General features: G+C 40.5%; 1 protein-coding gene across 1 annotated transcript in view; it reads left to right on the forward strand.

Annotated features, from left to right (window-relative positions):
- Positions 1 to 23,842, forward strand: part of MAOA (monoamine oxidase A) — a 75,917-nt gene that overhangs the window by 16,902 nt on the left and 35,173 nt on the right. Inside the window, exons 2-3 of the mRNA XM_020878857.2 lie at positions 758 to 852; positions 9,874 to 10,011. Of these exons, the coding sequence (XP_020734516.2) occupies positions 758 to 852; positions 9,874 to 10,011 (233 nt within the window). The remainder of the gene's footprint in view (positions 1 to 757; positions 853 to 9,873; positions 10,012 to 23,842) is intronic.

Raw genomic sequence — 23,842 nt, forward strand, 5'->3', positions numbered from 1 at the left:
TTTGATTTGACTTGGCTTGTGGAATCTTAGTTCCCCAACCAGGGATTGAACCTGGGCCATGGCAGTGCAAGCAATGAGTCCTAACAACTGGACCACCAGAGAATTCCCTTACTATACTGTATTTAAAAATATACTTTTTATGAAAATTTTTATTTATGAGTGAAAGCCTGTACTCAACTTTGAGCAAATAAAGTATGAAACGTGGTTCCTGCCTTTGGTAATTTTTAATCTAGTTGGGAAAACAAGATCTAGCTAGCATGTAATCCAGATATAGATAATCAGAGGTCATTATAGGGGGATTTAAGTTGAGTAAAGCACAGAGATACTGTGGGCTGGTGTAAGGTAGGGCGAGTTTCCAGGAAAACACTTCTGTTTATACAGTCAGGATTTCTAGAAGAGTGGCATGATAAGGGTTGATTGAGGAGTTCAACAGATTCTTTTGCATATGATTTGATTATCACCAAACCCCCAAATATATATATATATTTTAAATTATTACATTTTTAACCAACCTTATGATAGATAATACAATTAAATTATGATACATAATATAATATATGCTAGATTATAAAATTTTGGGCTCAGTAATCACAGTGAGGTGATTAGATAGAATCACAAAATTTATTAGATAGACAGGACAATCAATGAATTGCATATGATGTTCTGCATTTATATTATATGTAGACCTGCTTAAATCTTCAATGTTTCACATTTAGATGTTAATATGTTCTTCGACTTTTTTTTTTCCCCCTTCTAGGATTATCTGCTGCCAAACTCTTAGCCGAACATGAAGTTAATGTTTTGGTTTTAGAAGCCCGGGAGAGAGTTGGAGGAAGAACATACACAGTGAGGGTAAATGATTTTGATACCTACATAAATACAAAATCTCACACAAACTAGAAGTGGGGTCATTGGAAGTTCCAGAGCTGGGGGGAATCTCAAGAGTGTATGCAGTTAAGCCATTGATCCACCATAGTCCTAGACTACTTTATTAAATAAGTATCTGTTCTTTTCAACAAACACCCACCAAAGAGTGTCAGCCTCTGACCTTCAGTAGCTTGCATTCTAGTGAAGAAAACAAACCTGGACAAATAATTTCAATACAGCATCATCATCTCCATACCAGAGACCTAAATAGAGGATATAGTATCTCAGGTGAGGTAAGGTTTAGCTGGACTTGAAGTGACTGTACCTTCACCACATACACACACACACACACACACACACACACACACACACATGATATAGATTCCTTATTTATTTTCCAAGGACACACAACTTAAAAGAAGTGTGACCACAGAAAGCAGAGGCAAATGTAACGTGTTTCTGTGCAACTTTTTCCTTAGCCCTTGTTCTCCAAGAGGTGCACTGCTGAGAGAGGCACTGTTTGCTCAGGTGGAGTCAGTGAGACATGAGAAGGAAGCCCAGTTCTTGCTACATCACAGCCTTTTAATACTTAGGCTTACATCACCACTTTGGGGAAAATGCAAGCTAACTGGTGTTTACAACTATTTAAAGAAATGGTTGCAGGTTGTTGGATCTGTGAGATCTGATGAAAGGATACAGGGAAGGAAGAAATAAAGACAAAGATGGAAGTTGAGGGACATGAAGATTTGAGCAGGGGGGCAGAGGCAGAGAAGCCAGAGAGGAGCAGTAGAGGCAGAGGAGGAAGACCAGATTGGGGCAGTGCCATGAAAATCAGTAAAGAGGATGGGATGATAAATAGAATCAAATGCCAGGGGCATTTGACACAGGATGAAGGCTGTTAAGAGGCCCTTGTATTTGGCTTTTAGAAGGTCATTAATGAGCCCCTTTGCTAGAGCACACAAATCGAGCATTAAAGGCTGTGGATTGGCAACAGGGACAAAACCAGACTGTTGAAGTGACTGGAAGGAGAGGAAGCATCTAATTAGAAGATGTGTCAGACTTATAATAGAATGGCTTATGCAGTGATAATAATGATGATTTAAGCAATCCGAACATTCAGTCCTTTTATATAAGAAGAATTCTGGTGGTTGGTAGTCCAGGCTGGTGCAGGGGTTCAGCTCTGTCAGCAAATCTTTAGGATCTCTCTGTCCTTCTGCCCAGCCATTCTTTTCCTGTTGGCTTCTTGCCTAGTGGTAACCAGATGGCTTTAGCATCTCACAGCATCAGGCCCTCACTCAAGGCAGGAAAGGGCGGTGAAGAGGCGGCCCAAGTCTTATCTGCAACAAAGCCTTTCTTTTTCCAGAAGACCCCGTGAGACATTTGCTTTAGTCTCATTGGCTAGATTTGGGGCACACAGCTGCCAGGGAGCCTGGGAAAGCAAGTATTTAACATTTCCAGGCTGCATAATAGAAGCAGGCATGGGAAAAGGAACATACATGGGTATAAAATAGTCAACCAACATCTAAACAAGGATATTGTACCAGCTCTTTTCAGTCACACCAAGCCAAGCTCCCCTTCTGTCCATCACTTTCTGCCTTTTCAGACTTACAAGGATGTATCATAGGCCTATTTTTACTTTGCTCAGCTCTAAGAGTACCCTACAGCCTTGCTACTCAATGTATACTGTGAGCCACCTGTCTGGGAATCACCCTGGAGCTTGATAGACATGCAGAGTATCAGGCCTTGTCCTAGACCTGCTGACTCTGCATTCTGACAAGATCCTTAGGGGACCCTACAGAAGTGCTGCTCTTTGCTGTAGGCTCGCTTGCTTTAAATGAATGTGAATCTACATAAACTGCGTTTGAAGCATTTGAGTACCTCCTCAGAAGGAGGCTATTGGTCTGGGAGTGAGGAGACTGGGGCTCTGACCCTTGTACTGGCCTGACACCCTGTCTTACCTTGGGTAAGTACTATTAGCACTTCACATCTCAGTTTTCTCATCTGGGCAGTGAGATATAAATGGGCTTGAAGCTCCCTCCAACTTTAGGTTCTAATCGAAGATAGTGTGTTGTAGTGCAAAAGAAGGATTGCATATTCTGCCTGTACCACCTTAATAGATATGATTCATCTGTCATTTTCTGAAGAATATTCCTTCATTTTGGAGATAGGTATTAAATTGTCCCTTTGCCCTACTTTTCATATCTCTAAAACCTTTTTGTTATTAAATAGGAGCATCAGTCATGTTGTGGATTTTTCAGTTCTCTTTTGGCAGAACTTACTTTTGTTTTTGTTTTTAATTGAAGTATAGTTTCCCTGGTGGCTCAGATGGTAAAGAATCCCCCTGCAATGTGGGAGACCTGGGGTCGATCCCTGGGTCAAGAAGATCCCCTGGAGAAGGGAATGGCTACCCACTCCAGGATTCTTGCCTGGAGAATTCCATGGACAGAGGAGCCTGGCGGGCTACAGTCCATGGGGTTGCAAAGAGTCAGTCATGACTGAGCGACTAACACACACATTGTTGATTTATAATATTATATTGTTTTAGGTTATAGCATAGTGATTCAGTATTTTTACAGATTATACTCCATTAAAAGTTAATATAAGATAATGGCTGTAATTCCTTGTGCTCCACAAATATATCCTTGTTCCTTATCTATTTTATACGTAGTACTTTGTATCTCTTATTCCTATGTCCCTAACTTGCCCCTCCTCCCTTCTCTCTCCCCTCTAGTAAATACCAGTTTGTTTTCTATGTCTTTGAGTCTGGAACAAGTTTCTTTGGGCAAGGGAAATGAGAATCTCAATGTGCTTAGCCCCATCTATGTTATTGCCCCAGGCTGCTTTTTCATTCTGCATCATTTATATATATATATATCAGTGGCATACAGGAACTATTGTGTATTGAGTATGATTTTAAAATTCCCTTTTGGAATGTGAGAAATTAACTCTGAAATGCTGAGAAACTAGGACTTGACATCTGTAAGATTTCAATGAATTCAAATGAATAGAAGGGGTAAAAAGGGCTTTACAAAGCAGGCATAGAAATGGTATCTAATCAGAAACTGAATTGAATATTGTTACAGTTGTTTCTACTAGCATAATTGATTAGAGTGTGGGGAGGAGATGCCATAAAAATTACTCTGGATCTTTAACTACTGAAATATCAAATTTGATACTGTCCCTTGGCAGTAGTTCAGATACATCTTCTATTCATTCAAAACTTCCCAGTTTGTGCTAGCGTGATTCTCCCATAATTCTTCAGGACCAGATGAATGAAGTTGAAATGCCTGCAAGGCTACCACAGGGATGGTGTATTAGTTTTCTTAATATGGTTATGTGTTTATGGCTTCTTCAAAGGCTGAGTTGTTGTTCAGTCATTCAGTCGTGTCCGACTCTTTGCAACCCCATGGACTGCAGCACACTAGGCTTCCCTGTCCTTCACCATCTCCCAGAGCTTGCTCAAACTTATGTCCCTATTGAGTCAGTGATGCCATCCAACCATCTCATCCTCTGTCATCCCCTTCTCCTCCTGCCTTCAGTCTTTCCCAGAGTGATGAGATCCAAACCAAGATCCTAAAGACTGAGGGGCAGCATAGCAGAATATGGTGTTATAGTTCTACTGTCTTCCTGCTGAAGCTGGGGCATCTCCTTTCCATTGCCTCCACTTTGTAAAGAAAGATTCTATGAAACGTCTCATTCTTTCTACTGCTTCACTTGGGATTATTTATGTTAAACAGTGTCAGTATTCTAAAGACATCTTGTTTAGAAACTCCCAAGAGTCATCTTGCTGTCTTAGTTAAATTTATTGGACTACTGACTCCAATTTTGTTCTTCACATCTTAATAAGGATGTTGGAGACTGGAGAAGGTTTGGAGCACAGCACCAGTACTTAGTAAAAGGGAACGTTAGGATTATATGAGGGACAGAAGTCAGAGGAACACTTCATTTCTGGTATTATGGCGGAATGACTGACTGTCCCTCTTAAAATAAGTAAAATGCTGAATAAAATATATTGTGCTACCTTGAAGTGAGAAAATTGCAGATCTCCTGGATGTTAAGCAGACATCTCAGATCTAACACATCCAAGCTGAATTTCTTGTCTTCCTCATCAAGAAGACTATTCCTACAGCCTTCCCCATAAGGGAGGATGGCAACTCCCCAAACACCTGGAGTCATGTTTAACCCCATGAGGCCCTACATTCATTCTGTCAGGAAATTCTTTTGGCTCTGCCTTCAAAATATATCCAGAATTCAACCTTACCCTCCACTTCCAGGGCTACCACCTGGTAGCAGCCACAGTCATCTCTAGGGAAAGTGTTAGTCACTCAGTCATGTCCAACTCTTTGGGATCCCGTGGACTGTAGCCCACCAGGCCCCTCTGTCCATGGGATTCACCAGGCAAGAATACTGGAGTGGGTTGCCATGCCCTTCTCCAGGGAATCTTCCTGGCCCAGGGATTGAACCCACGTCTCCTGCATTGCAGGCGGATTCTTTACCATCTGAGCCACCAGGGAAGATTACTGCAATAGCCTCTTAACTACTTTCTCAGCTTTTACCCTTGCCCCCCATAAAGTCTACTGTTAGTGTGACAGCCAGAATGAGCTCTCAAACCTAAGTCAGATCTTGGCACTTCTCTGCTTGAAACCTTCCAAAGGCTCCCCTTTTCATTCAGAGTAAAAGCTGATATTGTTTCAATGCGTTGTGAGGTGTTCCATGACCTGCCCTCCCCACCCGTGACTTCTCTAATCTCATCTCCAGTTCTCTTTTCCTTGCTCACTCTGTTCTAGACACACTAGTCTGTGTTTTGTGAACACACCAGGCACATTTCTGCCTTAGAATCTTTACACTGACTCTTTCTTCTGCCAGGAATGTTCCTGTCCCAAATAGCCACATGGATAACTCCCTTACCTCCTTCAAGTCTTTATGAAAAGATCACCTTTTTTTGGAGGCCTACGTGTCGCTTGTATTTGAATCTGAAATCTTTCCTTCTCTCCTCTGCAGTTTCAGTGTCTTGTCACTCTCTAGTTTTTTATTTTTTAAATGTCATCTACTTCTAAGATATTTATTTATTATGGTTCTTGTTCATTTTCTGTCTCTTCCTACTAAAGCTGCTTGAGAGCAGAGATCTTTATTTTGTTCACTGATATAACAGAAGCTTCTTGATCTATACCTGGTACCTTGTATGAACTCAAGATATAGTTATTGAATGCACTAATGAGTCCCCAAAGCAAAGTGAAAACATGAAGCTTAGGAATTCAGTGAGCTCAAAATTTGACTTTCACCTTGAATGCCTACTGAACCCTGAAGACTTTGCAGTTCCACTGGGATGGATGTATGGCATGCAGAGAACAGGAGATAAAATCCTCACCCTGTCAAAGGTAGGAAGTTTAATAGGAAACACTCCAAATTGGAATCCCCTGTGCTATACTCTGTACATGAAAGTGAAATAAATCTTACCATTCAAAAAGAGATAAAAATAAACTTTGTTTTCATCTGTGGCTTCCATCTAAATTCACACTACCTATGTGGCATGAAAAAAACCTTAGAATATATAAAGTACCAAGGATGCTGGCAGAAATAGACTCAATTCCTGTCCACCCAGGACAAATAACTTACACAGAAAAGGTTCTAAAGAAAACGAACGACTTATAGTCAAAAGTAACAGAGCCAAAGAAAAGTGACAGAACATACAAGGAAGCTAGGCACTAAAAGAAATGTCTAAAAGAGTAGGCCTGAGTGTATAAGTAGAAGAAAAAACTTCAAAAGAAACAAAAGAAAACCCTTAATCCCAAAGAAGGAAAGAAATCAGGCAGGAAACTATTAACAGTGGGACAAATGGAAAGCCATAATAAGTGAAATTAAGACGTTTTAAAAGAAATAAAATATAAATAGGTTAAACTCAGTTAAAGGGGGGAAATGTCAGAATAAAGAACACTTTAACTGAAAGATAGAAAAAGAGATAATATACAAATACTAATCTAGGCTGTTTTAACTAGATCAATACCAGACAAAATAAGGTTTAAACAAAAAAAATGTTTCATTGAATTAAGTATCAGTACAATAGTGATAAGAGACCTGGAAGACTAAACAGTTCTAAACTTGTATATCCTGAATAACGTAGCCTCAAAATATAAAGCAAAAATTGATAGTAATCAAACATAAATGCCAAATAGACTAGGGGATTTTTAACATACTTTTCTAAATTAATAATAAATGAAGCAAACAAAGGCTGAGCACAATTAATCTTTTTCTAATGGACATATATAAAACATACATATTACTTAACAGAAGACTATATGTTCTTTTCATTCTGAAATGAAAAATCTTTGAAGATCAACCGTGTACTAGGTCATAAAGTAAACCTCAAGGATTGATACCATATAATCCATTTTTTTTTACCACAATGCAGTTATGACAGAAAGATAACTAAAAAGAATTCCAGCTATAGAAATTAAAACAGCAAAACTTTTAGAAACATTGATTTAGACAGAAATTGTAATGGAAATTTGCAAACACTTAAAACTGCACAGTAATGGAAATACTAAAATAAAGTTGTGTAGTTAAAACCATATGAGAGGAAGATTCATAGCCTAAATTTTTCTATCAGAAAAGGATAGGAGGCTCAATATGAATAAGCTAAGCATTCAAGAAATAGAAAATTGAGTGTAAAAAATCCAAATAAAGGAAAAAGGAGCATAAGTCAATGATATATAAAATAAATACTCATAAAATGATCAGTAATAGAAAGGTTGATTTTTTTAAGTCTTATTAAAAACTGACATGTCTGCTGAATTTTTTAAGAAAAAGGAAAAGGAGAGATCTCTAAACAAATAAAAGGGATGAAAATGAACATATAATAACCACTGATGGAATAAACAGTAAATGAGAAGAGGAGGTCCTGAATTTTACAGCAATAGTTTTGACACATATGAAATGTATATATTATCAGAAAATATAATTTCTAAAAATTAACAGATTAAGAAATAGAAAATATGAGTAGTGCTTTAACCTCAAAATAAACTAAATCTGTAGTTTAAGTTTTTCCCACAAACACTAAACCTAGATAGCTCTACAGGTATGTCCTACCTGCTGTTCAAAGAAGAGATTATTCTGTTTATATATGAACCCTTCTAAAAAAATAATAAAATAAAGAACAGAAGAAAGTATGATCACTAACTCATGAGATTAACAATACTGTAATGCTGGAAAACAGACAAGGGCTGGAGAATAGAGGAGACTCCTGGGGCAATCTCAGTATCACTTATAAACACAGATATAAAAATTCTAAACAAAAGGTTAGCAAAGCATATCCAGCCATGGGAAGATAATATCAGATTATATTACCCCAGGGAGGCAAGGTTCTAGGCATTCAATTTTATGGAAATAGCAGATAAGGTAAATTGTCCCAACCCTCCCACTACATACAATGATACTAGACAAATTGTACATAGACCCCCCCCCCCCCACACACACACACCTTCAAAGCACCAGAGAGCTAACAAGGTAGTGAAGACTCACTAGACCAATATCCAGAAAACACTGACCTGCTTTTCCCCTGGGGGTGGGGAGGTGGGAGCTTGCTGACTACTAGAAAAGCAAGTGAGAGACTGAGCTCAGTTCACTTCAGTCGCTCAGTCGTGTCCAACTCTTTGCGACCCCATGAACCGCAGCACGCCAGGCCTCCCTGTCCATCACCAACTCCCGGATTCAACCCAAACCCATGTCCATTGAGTTGGTGATGCCATCCAACCATCTTATATTCTGTCGTCCCCTTCTCCTCCTGCCCTCAATCTTTTCCAGCATCAGGGTCTTTTCAAATGAGTCAGCTCTTCACATCAGGTGGCCAAAGAATTGGAGTTTCAGCTTCAACATCAGTCCTTCCAGTGAACACCCAGGCCTGATCTCGTTTAGGATGGCAGTAGTACTTTCAAAATCTTAACAAAGCTAGGGCAACTGAAGGTCAAGTCCAGGGCCCACCAAAGTGTGTGTTTATGGAAGGAGGTGTTTGTAAACTCTTGTGCTTTGGGTTGGACTGCATCCTAGCACTAAAGGAGAACAGTAAAATGATTAGGCCACATTGCATTTCAACCTGCTTTCAAATCATCTCAGGCACAGAAAATGCAATAGAATTATCTGGTAATGTTAGCATCCCCAAGTGCTGGGTGGAAGCAGACATAAATCCTCTCTTAGAAAGATATAATCCTTCCAGGATTCAGATTATTTCTGCATTTCTCATGTTCAGTGAATGGCACACAATAAAAAATAATCAGGCAGGGGACTTTCCTGGTGATCCAGTGGTTAAGAATCTGCCTTCCAATGCAGGAGACTCAGGTTCCATCCCTGGTCTGGGAACTAAGATCCCACATGGTGCAAGGCAACTAAGTCCATGGGCCACAACAAGAGAGCTCAGCCAAATAAATATTAAAAACAAAAACAACTGGGGAAAGCAAATTTCATGTTGCTTTAACCAAAAAATAAATAAATAAAATAGGATCAGGAGGCCACCAGTTTGGGCTGACTGAAGAGTTCATCTGCTGGAAATCAGAAAGTTAGGCCTCATAAATCTCTCGGTGGCCCTCCCAGCAACAACCCCAAAGAAAAGCACAGATGACGTAAATGCTTTGAAAAAGACCTAGGTGGGCAGGATGTACTATAGTGTTCTTTATTCGTTGTGCATGTTCTTGGCAAATTGTCCTCACCAATAACTAAACAAATGGGATTGCTTAGTGACGTCATATGGGATTGGGGGTCAGTTCTTGAGGTGAAAGGATTGCTATTTTCAGTGGCCCTTTGTAAGAGAGATGTAAGGCACATTTAAACTGTAAAATATAAACAGGTTCTTCTTGTTTTTATGAGACTTAGCAATATATATATATATATATTTGTACATATGTATATATACACATATGTATATATATATATATATATATATATATATATATATATATATATATATATTTTTAAGTTCTAACCAAAGTCTTCTGGCCACTTTTTCTCTTTCTACAGAATGAACATGTTGACTACGTAGATGTTGGCGGTGCTTATGTAGGCCCAACCCAGAATAGGATCTTACGGTTATCTAAGGAACTGGGTTTAGAAACTTACAAAGTGAATGTAAATGAGCGTCTTGTTCATTATGTCAAGGTAAGCCTGATGTTTTACTCAAGTGTTTACTCAGTGGGGAAGCATTTTATTTGGGAAAACATTGGGTTTTGTTTTCAGTTTTTTTTTTTTTTTGTCAAAGCAATCATGAAAGCAGGTTCTCAGCTTTAAAGTAGTTTTCTGCCTTGCTTTCCTTCTTTTTAAAAAAGTCCTTGTGGACTCCTGCAGTCTCTGAAAGTGGGCATTCTTCAGCTTGGTCCTCTTCCACCTCACTCACTGTGGCCCTAGAAGGCCACACCCCACCTCTAGTCCAGCTGGAATAGGGGTGAAAGGCTCTCAGCTTCCTTTCTTCCCATCCCTCTGGGGCTGAGGGAGGCACCTGAAATAGACACACACACACACACACACAGAGCCCAGGCAGCTCCTGAGGCACCTATGAGGCAATTCTAAGGCCCCAACGAACACAACTGTTTGAGGCCACTTAAGACTTGAAATTGGTTGTTCATCCTCATCCTTACCTGACATTTCTTTGCACACTTTGATCGTTTTCTCTACACCTAGCCATGACTCTTGGGAAGTCTAGCTCAGTTGTGTAATTTCCTACTGTTTAAACAAGAGATTGTTTAAACTCAAAGTGCTGCCATCCCCTCAAGGAACAGCAGCTGTTGCCCGTGTTATTCTTTCTTTCTGAAGCCAAACATGGAGCAGATGGAGTCTGAAAAAGGGCCTGGAGAAATCAAGTTTCTGGTCTGATACTGCAGCCCACTTCCTGGAACTAGTGTCACCAGAGCAGGGGTCATTTACTCCTTCTAATGCCAGGATTCCCACACCACTAACTGTATCACTTCTCAACAGACACATCACCCAACACCCAGCAATCATGTGGGTGTGCCATCTTCAGGGCCTTTCAGAGCAGGGATTTGAGGATCCTTGAATGTACGTATGGACACCAATGCCCAGTTGGTGAGGTCAGGAATCTTGGGAAACTCTGATTAGCTGCTTTGGGTTGGTTTGCGATGCTTGGGGGAGTTTGGCAGACACATGAGAAAAGAAACCAGCAGCCTTTAGAAAAACTGGGTTCAGAGGTCAAGGGAGAAATGGAAAAAGTATTAAAAAAAAAGTTAAGACAAAGTAAATTTATGAACACTGGCTTCAATAGGCCATGATCTGAAAGGAAAAACTCCTTTGCTTCCCCACTTTGTCTTCTCTGCACGGCATGATGTTTACCTGGACAATAACAAAGGTAAGAGTAATAGCAACTATTAAATAACGTGTGTTGAGCACTTTGACCTGTATTATCATATTTAATGTAGGGAGAGAAACCAAATCCTTTGTACTACTCAACTGCTAGTTAAACAGTCATCTCAATTTACTGTCTAGTCCAACTAGGACTGAAATGAGTCTGGCGATTATCTTGGAACCTGAGCAAATTTATACTCCGCTTTACAGAGGAAAACACTGAGGTTCGGTGAGGTCAAGTGACTTGACAAAAGTATAAAACTAGTGATGGTCTACCTACCCCCTGAACATACGTGCTCTTTATGAATTTTAGGATTTACTTATATTCTTAAGATGCTAAAGATTGTTCTTTTAATTTAAGACAATCTCATCTAATGGAAAGGTGGAGAATAGACATGCTGTTAGGAAATTCCCTGGCAGTCCAGTGGTTAGGACTCAGGACTTTCACTGCCATGGCCTGGGTTAGATCCCTGGTTGGGGAACAAAGATCCTACAAGCCACGTGGCACAGCCAATAAATAAATAAACACTTACCATTAAACCATCCTCTCACATACTTTAACCTGCCAAGGAGTACCTATTTTCACCCAAGGTAGACTACAAAATGAAGGTAAAAAAAAAAAAATAAAACTAGTGCACCAGTTAGAGGTTAATTTATTTTACCTGAATGAATGCCTTTCTGCTAGTGTTTCTGATAAATCACATCATTTCTGCAATGAGAAATACTCAGGGTAGTGGATGTTTTTAAAATGACCAGGAAACTAGAAAGTGAGGAGGCCAGATTAGGGAAAGCGCAGGAAGATATTTAACTATTCCTGGTAAGATTGATAATCAACTGTATGTGCTTAGTCGCTCAGTCATGTCCAACTCTTTGCATCCCCACAGACTGTAGCCCGCCAGGCTTCTCTGTCCATGAGGATTCTCCAGGCAAGAATACTGGAGTGGGTTGCCATGACCTCCTCCAGGAGACCCTCCCGACCCAGGGATCGAACCCAGGCCTCCCGCATTGCAGGCAGATTCTTTACCGTCTGAGCCACCAGGGAAGCCCAGTTAATTGTATAGCAAAAAATAATTCCACTTATTTAAGGATATCTCAACTCTCAGTGTTATGTTTGCTTCTAGGGAGAAGAAAGGATTTTTCCTGCCAGCATGATCGTGCATTGGGCTAATAATGCAAATTGTTTATGTGACACTATACATTAGCTCTCCTCACAAGCTCAGCTTCTGTAATCTAATACAGTATATTCTTTTCAGTAAATAACACTGAAATGAAGTGGGCAAATAACTGGATGATTGTGTCTATCTAGTTAAACCAAGCCATATTCTTTATGATCCAGATTGCTCTTAAATTTTTCTAATCTGCAGCCTTCAAGAATTCCTCCATTGTTTTTTCTGTCAGCAGACTGTAGTACATTCAGTTTCCACCTACTCTAGGATGATTTTCACTGTTCACCAGAGAGCTATTCTTGACCTTAGCCAGATTGTGTTTATGGGGCAAATTTTGATTGTGTGGTCCCAAGCCTGAGCCTCTGAAGCACTGGGGATAGGTGCTGGGTGGTGTTTTCCATCCTGTCCCTTCCCCAAGAGAACTAAGTTTATCTGCTTTAGTGGGATCTTAGTTCCCCAGTTCAGTTCAGTCGCTCAGTCATGTCTGACTCTTTGTGACCCCATGGACTGCAGTACGCCATCACCAACTTCTGGAGTTTACTCAAACTCATGTCCACTGAGTCAGTGATGCCACCCAACCAGCTCATCCTCTGTCATCCCCTTCTGCTCCAGCCTTCAGTCTTTCCCAGCATCAGGGTCTTTTCAAATGAGTCAGCTCTTTGCATCAAGTGGCCAAAGTATTGGCGTTTCAGCTTCTACATCAGTCCTTACAGTGAATATTCAGGACTGATCTCCTTTAGGATGGACTTGTTGGATCTCCTTGCAGTCCAAGGGACTCTCAAGAGTCTCCTCCAACACCACAGTTCAAAAGCATCAATTCTTCAGCACTCAGCTTTCTTTATAATCCAACTCTCACATCCATATATGACTACTGGAAAAACCATAGCTTTGACTAGATGGACCTTTGTTGGCAAAGTAATGTCTCTGCTTTCTAATATGCTCTCTAGGTTGGTCATAACTTTTCTTCCAAGGAGCAAGTGTCTTAATTTTATAGCTGCAGTCACCATCTGCAGTGATTTTGGAACCCAGAAAAATAGTCTGTCACTGTTTCAGTTGTTTCCCCATCTATTTGCCATGAAGTGATGGGACCAGGTGCCATGATCTTAGTTTTCTGAATGTTGAGCTTTAAGCCAACTTTTTCATTCTCCTCTTTCACTTTCATCAAGAAACTCTTTAGTTCTTCTTCATTTTCTGCCATAACGGTGGTGTCATCTACGTATCTGAGGTTATTAATATTTCTCCTGGCAATCTTGATTCCAGCTTGTGCTCCATTAAGTCCATCATAGAAATGATGTACTCTGCATATAAGTTAAATAAGCAGGGTGACAATATACAGCCTTGATGTACTCCTTTTCCAATTTGGAACCAGTCTGTTGTTCCATGTCCAGTTCTAACTCTTGCTTCCTGACCTGCATACAGGTTTCTCAAGAGGCAGGTCAGGTGGTCTGGTATTCCCATCTCTGTAAGAATTTTCCAGTTTGTTGTGATCCCAACTGGGGATCAAACTCAGGCCCCCTGCAGTGGAAGCATGGAGTCTTAACCATTAGACTGACAGGGAAGTCCCTATCTACTTCATTTTTAGAAGGTTCTTATGGTTATGCTAAATTCATTCATTGTTTCGGTAAGTAGTCACTGGACAATCAGCTGTGTACCAGATATTGTTCTAGGCTGGATATAGACTAATGTATACATGATTCAGGTTCCTGCTCACATAGAGCTTGCCATTTCAAGGGAGGAAAAAAGTAAATAACAAACAGTAAATAATTAATATTAAGTAACATTTCTGCCTGTATTCTTCATGGATCTTGTGAATAGAGTTGCTATTCTAACTCTGGTTTATTAAATCTGAGTCTCATATCGTAGTTTCCTGACTGATTCCTACAGTGAACAGGTTTTATATATGTTGTGAATTTGATACGGCTTTATTTGGGAGACTGTATCTGATTTGTGAAATTAACAGAAATTAATCATGTCTTTAACCTAAAAGGTGGGTTTGAGGTGGTGTCAGCTAGATACTTTAGTTTAAAATGCACTCTGTGGATCTTTTCTTTTGGAAGGTGTACAGGAAGCAGGTGGACTTGAATGTCTCTTGGACTGATTGATTGATTACTTGTATTAGTAAAGAAGATGCACCATCATTGCAGTTGTTTTATGAGTTACTTTCATTGAGTTATGGAGACTTTTAGGTTAAGTTTTGCATTGCCGCATCTTGGAAAAGGAGGAAGAAATACTTTGTTTTCTTTTCTTTTGCTTTCTGTGGGTTTCTCCAGACCATAATAATGCAGGTAGGGTATCACGAGGGTAAACACTGCCAGAGATGGAGCAAGGCTTTTTGCAGGGACTGCTTTAAAGGAGACATTGATATTTTTATGCATTCTCACTTTCTGCCTGCTTTTTGAATCCTCCCTAAATAAAAATACAGACTAAATAGACCACACATTTGTTTTTAGAGAACGCTGTGATAAAGATTTGTTTGAAACAGTCTAGGCTTTCCTGATAGTAACAGTTCAGCAAGCAATTTTTCTGAGTATTGGTTCTGTTCTTCCCACACATTTACTCCATGTTTCTATGCCAACGACCGAAATCAAAGGCTTTTCAGAACGTGTGTGTTCTGGAATGCTAAGTAATTTTCTTTGTTGTTGCTAAGAGGTGAATTTTGTTTTTGCCAGTAGGCTGTGTTGAAAGCAGAGGATGTGTTTTTTTTTTTTGTTAGTTCGTCTTAATGCTTGCCAGATATAACTGCGACTTTGACCCTTTGCTTCTAATAAGGTGTTTCTTTTGGATCGGGGACATATATTTTTAAGCTGCTTTTAACACCTTTCCATACCAACTCACAGAAGTCTTTTCTTTTGTCTTCAAAGAAAGTTATGCTTTCACTTTCCACACCTCTCAGTAGGAAACCCAAGGAGCCAAAAGTGTTAGGCTCTTGTAGGGATGTCGATTGTCCTGTCTTTGCCTCCTTTCTTTTAATCACCTGAATTCATCCCTCCTGATTCCACGCATTGGTGTTGCCTTCTATCTGTAATATACATATATCTGTGTTGCCTCATTTGAGCTTCCCAGTGATCCTTTGAGGCAGTAGCATTATTTACCCCATCTTACACATGAGAACACTGAGGCTCAGAGAGTTTAGGAGCCAAAGTGGGGCTTTCCAGGTATTGAACTCAGGTTCTGTGAGTTACATCACACCATTCCTTATTCTGTGGGCAGAGTTAACTTGTGAACCCCTTTAATAAACTGCTCCGAGATATGACAGAAATCATCTTACCCCAACAGGCTTTGTAGTCCTCAGATGCCACTTTGGCAGTAAGGGCTCCTATGGATTCCAGGGGTTGGTGTGGAGTGGGTATGCCTAGGAGTCATATGTGGCACCATTCACCAGGGTGGCCTAATCTCTTATACCCTTAGCCATAGATCCAGTCCCCCTCTGGCCTTCGGTGAGGACTTGACTCCTGAGAAAGCCCCAGGCTGCCCCAGTTAGGCTCAGAAGGCTGAAGAAGATAAATTTTGTTATTGTGTTAAAATACTAAAGCTAGAGGCCTGGGGCATGGCTTAGAATTGTTGGCTATATATTCTTTTTTATAAGTGACTTATGTAAACTTATTAGTCAAAGTATGATCAATAAGAGTATTTTATTTTATGCCATTGTACTCTGCCTAGTTTACAAAAGAAAAAAAGAGAATTTAAAGTAATTTGTATAAGTCAGAGTAGAAGATGAAAAAAGACAATTAGGTAAGGGCAGGCAAATGGTAATGGGCTTGTGTTCATGATAAGAAATTGTTTTGATCATAGAAATGAAGTAATACAAAAGGGATGTTTTTCTCTAAATTCAATTATACATAGGATTTTAAAAGCAGAGGGACTAAAATATTTACATATTTTCACTCTGCTCTATCAAGTATTCTGTATAAAGAAATATAGACATAGCTTATAAGAAATAGTTGCTAGTAATTTCCATTCTTTTTTTCTTCTCTATTTTAAAAGGCTTCATATACTTCTTGTGGATCATAGGAAAGCTTAATGACAAATTACCCTTAAAGCCTTGTGCTGTTTAGAAAGTTAGATCAGCGTTAACCATTTTCTCAATATACAGCAAAGTCAGATTAATTATTAGATTTTTCCCTTTCATTAATTAAAAAAAACTGTGATAAAATAGACATAACCTAAAAGTCACCATCTTAACCTACTTAGGTTTATAATTCAGTGACATTAAGTACATTCACTTTTTATGTTCCTTTCATTCATTCTCCCTGGTGGCTCAGACGGTAAAGCATCTGCCTGCAATGCTGGAGACCTGGGTTCGATCCCTGGGTCAGGAAGATCCCCTGGAGAAGGAAATGGCAACCCACTCCAATACTCTTGCCTGGAAAATCCCATGGACAGAGGAGCCTGGTAGGCTACCGTCCACAGGGTCACAAAGAGTCGGACACGACCGAGCGACTTTACTTAATTCACTACAGAAATCATTTTTCTAGCCATTCATTGAGAAATAGTCTAGAATCACCCACCCGCTTTGGACTGGCCTTCACTGGCAGCATAGAAAAGGCAATAGGTCACACACAAAGCTTTTCTCTCACCGAGGCTGTGGGACTTTTCAATTACCTCTTCAAGTGGGACTCTGGCATTTTGGTTAATGGCCAAAAGAACTTGTGAATAGAATGAAACATTACAAAAGCAGCTTCCTCAAGAGAGACTGTTCTAGTCTCCATGATTACCCAACTCCAGTTTCCAGCTAGAGATCTCCCCCTGCCTCCCCACTCCTTGCTTTCTACTGCCTCCCTCAGTAGCCCCTATTCCCACCTCAGAGCACACATCCAAGCATCCCAACCAAAAGGCTTAATCATTCAGTTCAGTTCAGTTGTTCAGTCATGTCCGACTCTTTGCAACCCCAAGGTGCTGAATTTTTTAACTTTTTTTTTAATCTTGTCCATTCTGAGCCTTCTGAAGAAGGGAAAGTTCTCTTGTCCCACTGGCCCAGCCAGAAAGTCTTTTCTGTCATTGCCCTTTCTTGCCACTTAACAGGATCAATAGCCGTCTGTCTCAGGTGTGGACTCCAAGCCTTTTCACTTGTATATCAAACTCAGTGAACAAATACCTTTCGAAAACCTAGTGGATCTCAGTAAGTGACAGTTATCCTCACTTTAGAGATAGGAGAAAGGTATAAGAACGTTAATGTCAGTTCGTGTGCCCCATGTACAATGAGGCCAAACAAACTGAAAGGTTGGAGTGTGGAGCAGACAAAGGTTTTATTGCAAAGACTTGCAATGAGCCAGGTGGGCTCCTGCCCTAAAAACCCCTGAGCTCCCTGAAGGGTTTTGGCAAAGCACTTTTAATTAAAAACCAGGTGAGGAAGGGGGAGTCACCGGGTCTGTGACCAGTTTGTGCACAGTTCTCTGGCTGATGGTGAAGTAGCAGGGTGGTGTCACAGGGGTTAACATTATTAGTCTTTAGGCTACAGAAGGCCTGGGGCTATACGCTTCTGGTGCTCAAGCAGTTAACATCTTCCATTGTTGGAGAGGGTGTGTCACTAAGTTGTGTCTGATTCTTTGCAACCCCATGGACTGTAGCCAGCCAGACTCCTCTGTCCATGGAATTTTCCAGGCAAAAATACTGTAGCGGGTTGCCATTTCCCACTCTAAGAAAGGGGAAAGTTTTTAGCATCTGTAAAACAACTCAGGAAATGTGCATCAAATACTGTTATCTAGGTACTTCAGAGAGGAGCTAAAGCAGAGGATATGGGGGAAGGCCTGTCTCAGGAAGGCCCCATAGCATCCTGTTCAGTTATAGGAATGCAAGTATTTGGTTCCAGGTCCTACAAGAAGTGAATGAGAGACAGACAGACAGATAGGCAGATGTGAAAGCCTAGTTGATAATTACTCTTAGTAAACACAGAAGTTGGAACTGAAAAACAACAAATAATGAAAATAATGTTGATACTTTATATTTGAATGGTCCAGTATTGTTTTCATAGCACTTGATTGTATTTTTTGCCTTGTGATTGGATTTGGTGCAACTGGAAGAAGAAAATTCTAGGTGGGATCACAGAAAATTTGAGTGTTAATTATTGTTAAGTGTAATGAATACTTTGCTCGCAAAAGCTGTTGAGCCGAGTCCTCTTCGTTTCAAAGACTTTGCTTATGTCAGATTTTTCAAACAAAGAGAACAATTACAAAACTATTAGCACATTTGCTTTCATTCCCATAGCTCTCATGTAATTTGTCAGACTCAGATGATACACAGTGAACCTCAGGCTGAGATTTAATTTTGTGTGTTTGCCAAAGTACCCAGTGGCCTAGTTTCCACAGCCATATCCAGCAGATTAACGGCTCTGAAAAAAAAAAACATCAGGCTTTAGAGACATGGTAGGAAATCACCATCAGCTCACACTTCCTGACCAGCAGCAGGTGATAAAGTAGACCCTGGGGCCTAGCCGTGGGTGCAGTCACTCACTAATCCACATAATTGTTTGGGCACCCACCCGAGAAGTCCTGAATATCTGTGATTTTCCCCCAATTAGTAGATTAAAAAAAATACTTTTCTGATGTCCAAATGTTGGAGAGATTGTCCTAGGAATCTGATGGTTTCTGGTCCACCCTCCCTCCCACTACAAGCCCTCATCACATCTCTACCAGCCTGAGTGCAGGAGCCATCACAGATGAAACTCCATCCAGTACAGGGACAGGGCTGCCTCTGCCCGGTCACTGGGATACACAAAGTGAAAGCTCTCAGTTAACAGCCTATCTGGCAAGAAGCTCTGCTTTGCCCTCTCAACCTGCCCTGCTGTACTTTCTGTCTGTACTGCCCTGTTCCCAGGGGAGCAGAGACCCAGACCTGAGACTCAACACAGAGCCCTTGCAGTTTTAGCTAGACGTACAAGTGATTTTGTTGCAGGAAGGAGGACCCCTTCCAGGGCTCAAGAGTGGGCTCCTGTCTCACACTTGGAAATGAATTGTCCAAGGACACACATGCTCACAAAGAGAGAGACTATTGGGAAGGGGTGCCCAGGCAGAGAATGGCAGGAAATCCGGGAGAACCTCTCTGCCACATGGCTCGAAATCTTGGGTTTTATGGTGATGGGATTAGTTTCTGGGTTGTCCCTGGCCAATCATCTGATTCAGGGTCCTTCCTGGTGGCACACGCATTGCTCAGCCAAGGTGGATTCCAGAGAGGAGGATTCTGGGAGGTTGGTAGGACATATGGACTGGAGTCTCTTCCTTGCTTTTGACCTTTCCCAATTCTTCCAGTTGTTGGTAGCTTCTTAGTTTCTCATTCCTTACCAGGACCTCCTATTGTAAGATGCCTCCTGAATGTGCTTACTGTCAGGCCTGGCCAGGGCAGGAGGTTTCAGTTAGTGGTTCCCCTACAACTTCATCTGACTTCTGTTTGACTCAGTGTTGTGGAACTATGTGCCTTTTGTCCAGCAGAGGTATGCAAAGAATTTATTCCCACTTGTAGCATTTGGGAAATAAATATTCTATTTATTTTGGGTTTTCTTTCTAGCCTGTGTTTTCCTGTGTTCTCTCAGGACCCTACCAGTGACAGCCAGCATATGAAGAAAGCATGCCTAAGGGAATATTTTCCAAGCAATTTTATTTCCAAAAATGATTTGCAAAAGAAGGAGTTTGTTGGTTGGATAAATTTTGGAAGTGCTCCATATTCTAAGCCTGTCTTTGAGAGCCAAGATGTCCATTAGCAAATTAGAAGTATTATGAGGTCTAGCAGTTTTTTTTTTTTAGGTTGTTTAACTATAAGTCAGCATTCTCCAGATTTATGGCCATTGAACTCATTTTCATATAGCATACAAAAAGATCAGAGTGAGAAATGCTAACGTGAATGTGTTTAGAGATTTAGGTTCCCTAAGAAAGTGAGTCTTTCATCTTTCTCCTCTCTTCAGCACCTTATACATATTGAATTCTAGTAACTTTGATGGTAATTTACTAGATTTGGTAATTACTGCCAATGGTAATATTGATTATGGTTATTTTAAAAAAGCTATGCATGTGAATTGATAAGGAAGAATCAGTGCCAAATTGGCGTTCATCTGAAGCTCTTGTCTGAGTTGGGAAAAGAGGGGGTCATTTGCATAAAAAGAGAGTGGATCCTTTCTGGGGACTAGGGGAACTAAATGTGATAGGAGATGGGATATAAAAAAGCAAGATTTCCAGTCTTCCTCTTATTCCTTCATTTAACAAGCATTTCTTAGAACCTTGGTATGTATAATACAAGACAATGTAGGAAATGAGGCATAATCCTTCTCAGGTGTGTTGAGACTAGTCCAGAAAGTAAGACATGTACTTAACTCAGTTTAATACATTGTAGGGAATGGCAAAGGGCTTTGAACAAATGGACAAAGTGCTCTAGTGCATTCAGAGGAAGCTAAAGTGGTTTCTGATCCAGGCAGCTAGGTGAGATCTTTGGGACCATGTCCCTCTCAGATCAGTATTCACTCATGCCTACAACCTCCAGGCGTGGAAGCACATCCTAATAGGTTCTCAGTGGAGGGTCCAGTTCAGTCACTTTGCAGGTCCAATCTTTCTGACATGGAGACTGAGACACAGAACTGGGGGCCAGGGGAGTCTGAACCAAAAGCATGGAGACATGAACTCTGATTCCGCCACTGCCACTACCAGCTGGGTTTAAACAAATTACACACACACACACACACACACACACACACACAGAGGCATATCTCAGAGATACTGTAGGTTCGGTTCCAGAACCACTGCAGTGAAGCAAAAATATCACAATAAAGTGAGCCACACAATTTTGTTTCTCATTACATATAAGAGTTATATTTACACTATACTATTAAGTGTGTAAGAGCATTATAGGACTTCCCTGGTGGCTCAGACAGTAAAGAATCCACCTGCAATGCAGGAGACCTGGGTTCGATCCCTGGGTCAGGAAGATCCCCTGGAGGACAGCATGGCAACCCACTCCAGTATTCGTGCCTGGAGAATCCCATGGACAGAGGAGTCTGGCGGGCTACAGTCCATAGGGTTGCAAAGGGTTGGTCACAGGTGAAGCAACTTAGCATGCATGCATGCATGGCTAAATGAATAAGAAGAATTTTACACAAACACTATAATGTGATAAGACCTAAGTTTAAGTGAATATTAGAATGACCTGTGGGATTTGTTCAAAATATAGATTGCCTGCCCACACACCCTTGATTAATAGGCCTGATGGCAGGATCCCTGTAATCTGTACCCTGAGTTATTCTGAGGCAACTTCTACTATAAATCCAGAAATCCTGCAGATGGAAAGGGTTGGATTCTGGAAAAGTTTATGATATTCATTCACATGTGTATTACTCTACAGCAGGGTTTCGCAACCAGGGCATTACTGACTTTTGGAACTGGATAACTCTTTGTTGTAATGGGGCTGTTCTGTGCATTGTAGGCTATCAAGCAGCAACCCCCAACCAATTATGACAACTAAAACTGTCTCCAGACATTGCCACACATAACCTATGTTACATGACTATAGTCAATTCTGGTTAAGAAGCACTCCTCAACAGGGACCAAAGCCCCAGGAGTCAGACTAGAGACAGTGATACTCATCTTTCTAGATCAAATCTGTTAACAGTGAAGAGCACCTTTCTCTAAAAACTTGAGGTCCCCAAAGAAAACATTCTCAAAAGGGTCTGTCTACCTGTCCTCTAATGTCTCAGCTATCCCACTCAAGTACTAGACACACCAAACACTAATAATGAACTTATGTAGACTTTGGTATAAGACACATTTCCCCTGTACACTTTCTACTGGAGTGTGTATCACTCAAAATATCCCAAAGATCTCAATATAGCACTTTACCAGCCTCCATAGATAGAACCTGAAGTGTAGGCTGAGTTATAGAAGGGAAGAAAATAAATGCCAATAAAGGGTTAATGAGTTGTTACAGCTGTGGGCAACTGAGGCTCAGTTCCCCTTAGTTCTACCTGAGAAATTGTGTGGACTATGCCAAAGAATTGCCCCCACCAAGAGCAGAGAAGCTAAAAAAAAAAAAAAAAGAACAGAGAAGCTGAGAAAATTTATCCATGTTCCTCATTGGCTGGGGTTGCCCTTATGTCCCATGGTGGATATTGACCATTGAACATCTGTTGCAGAGTAAGCTTCAATAATCAGGTAAAAGATGATCCATCGTTAGAATATCAGCCTCATCAGTCAAGTTTCAGTGAGATAAGCAAAATGACTAATGGATTTATTATAGGGACTTGGCCTTACCTAACTGGGGGGAAATAAGTCTTTGCATCTGATGCTGGAGTTCAATCCCTGAGTTGGGGAGATTCCCCTGGAAAAGGGAAAGGTGTTCCAGTATTCTGGCCTAGAAAATTCCACAGACTGTGTAGTCCATGGGGTTGTGAAGAGTCGGACACGACTGAGTGACTTTCATTTTCACTTTTCTTTCAACAATAAAGAATGATGTGGGAGCCATCAACTGTCCTCCTCTCTTATTTTTGAGCTTTATGTAAATGGACTCAAACTCTATGTATTCTTTGACTTTCTTCTTTGACCAGCATATTTTTTTGTTTTTGGCCATGCTTCATGACTTGTGGGATCTTAGTTCCCCAGCTAGGGATCGAACCAGGACCCTGGCACTGAGAGCTCCAAGTCCTAACCAATGGACCACCTGGGAATCCCCTCACTGATGTATTTTAAAGTTACATCCATGTTGATTGGTGTTGTTCATAGCTTATTCATTTTTACTGCTCCAGAATGGACATTCATTTGTGTCTTAGTCTGTCTATCTAAAGCTCAAAAATAGGCAATACCAAACAATGTATTATGCAGGTATGTATACAAGGGAGATGGAAGAAAAGGAATGTTAGACACAAAATTCACTACAGTGGCTCCCCCTTGTACAGAGGAGACTGGATGTGATTGGAGAGAAACATATGGTATACGTCTAAATTTCTGGTGCCGTCACGCTTCTCAGATTGGATGGGGTGCATGTGGTTGTTCATTTCTATTATTTTCTTTAACCTATCAATTTTTTAATCATACATAGCATATTTCATAGTAAAAATTTAATAGCATTAAATAGCTTGCTCAGTAACATTGATGTGTTAAGAACACCCTCCCCCTGCCTTAATTGGGCGAGCATCCAAAAACTTTAAAAAAAAAAAAAAGCTACAACAAACTCTCCTGGCAACAGTCTCCCTTTATTATGAACATTGGTAGAGTGAAGATGTGGTTTCTCAAGGATACTTAAGTATTTGGGGCACAATTCCAGGGACATTGCGTTCTACTTGACATAAACAACTCTGGCTGTGTCAAAGACACAGAGATTACAGGCCCCTTAGAAAGGGTAGAAAGGTTTCAGAGTATAGGCACAAAATTAACTTTACTTTTACCCAAGATTTTTAAAAAAATTTTTGCTTTAGCCATGCTCTTTGGAAAATGAGAGATCCTGTCTCACATTCTTAGGTTATAAAGGCATTTATTGCTGAGAAGTGGTTTAGGATT

This window comes from Odocoileus virginianus, chromosome X (genome assembly GCF_023699985.2).
Source record: "Odocoileus virginianus isolate 20LAN1187 ecotype Illinois chromosome X, Ovbor_1.2, whole genome shotgun sequence".
In the NCBI taxonomy this organism is placed as follows: domain Eukaryota; kingdom Metazoa; phylum Chordata; class Mammalia; order Artiodactyla; family Cervidae; genus Odocoileus; species Odocoileus virginianus.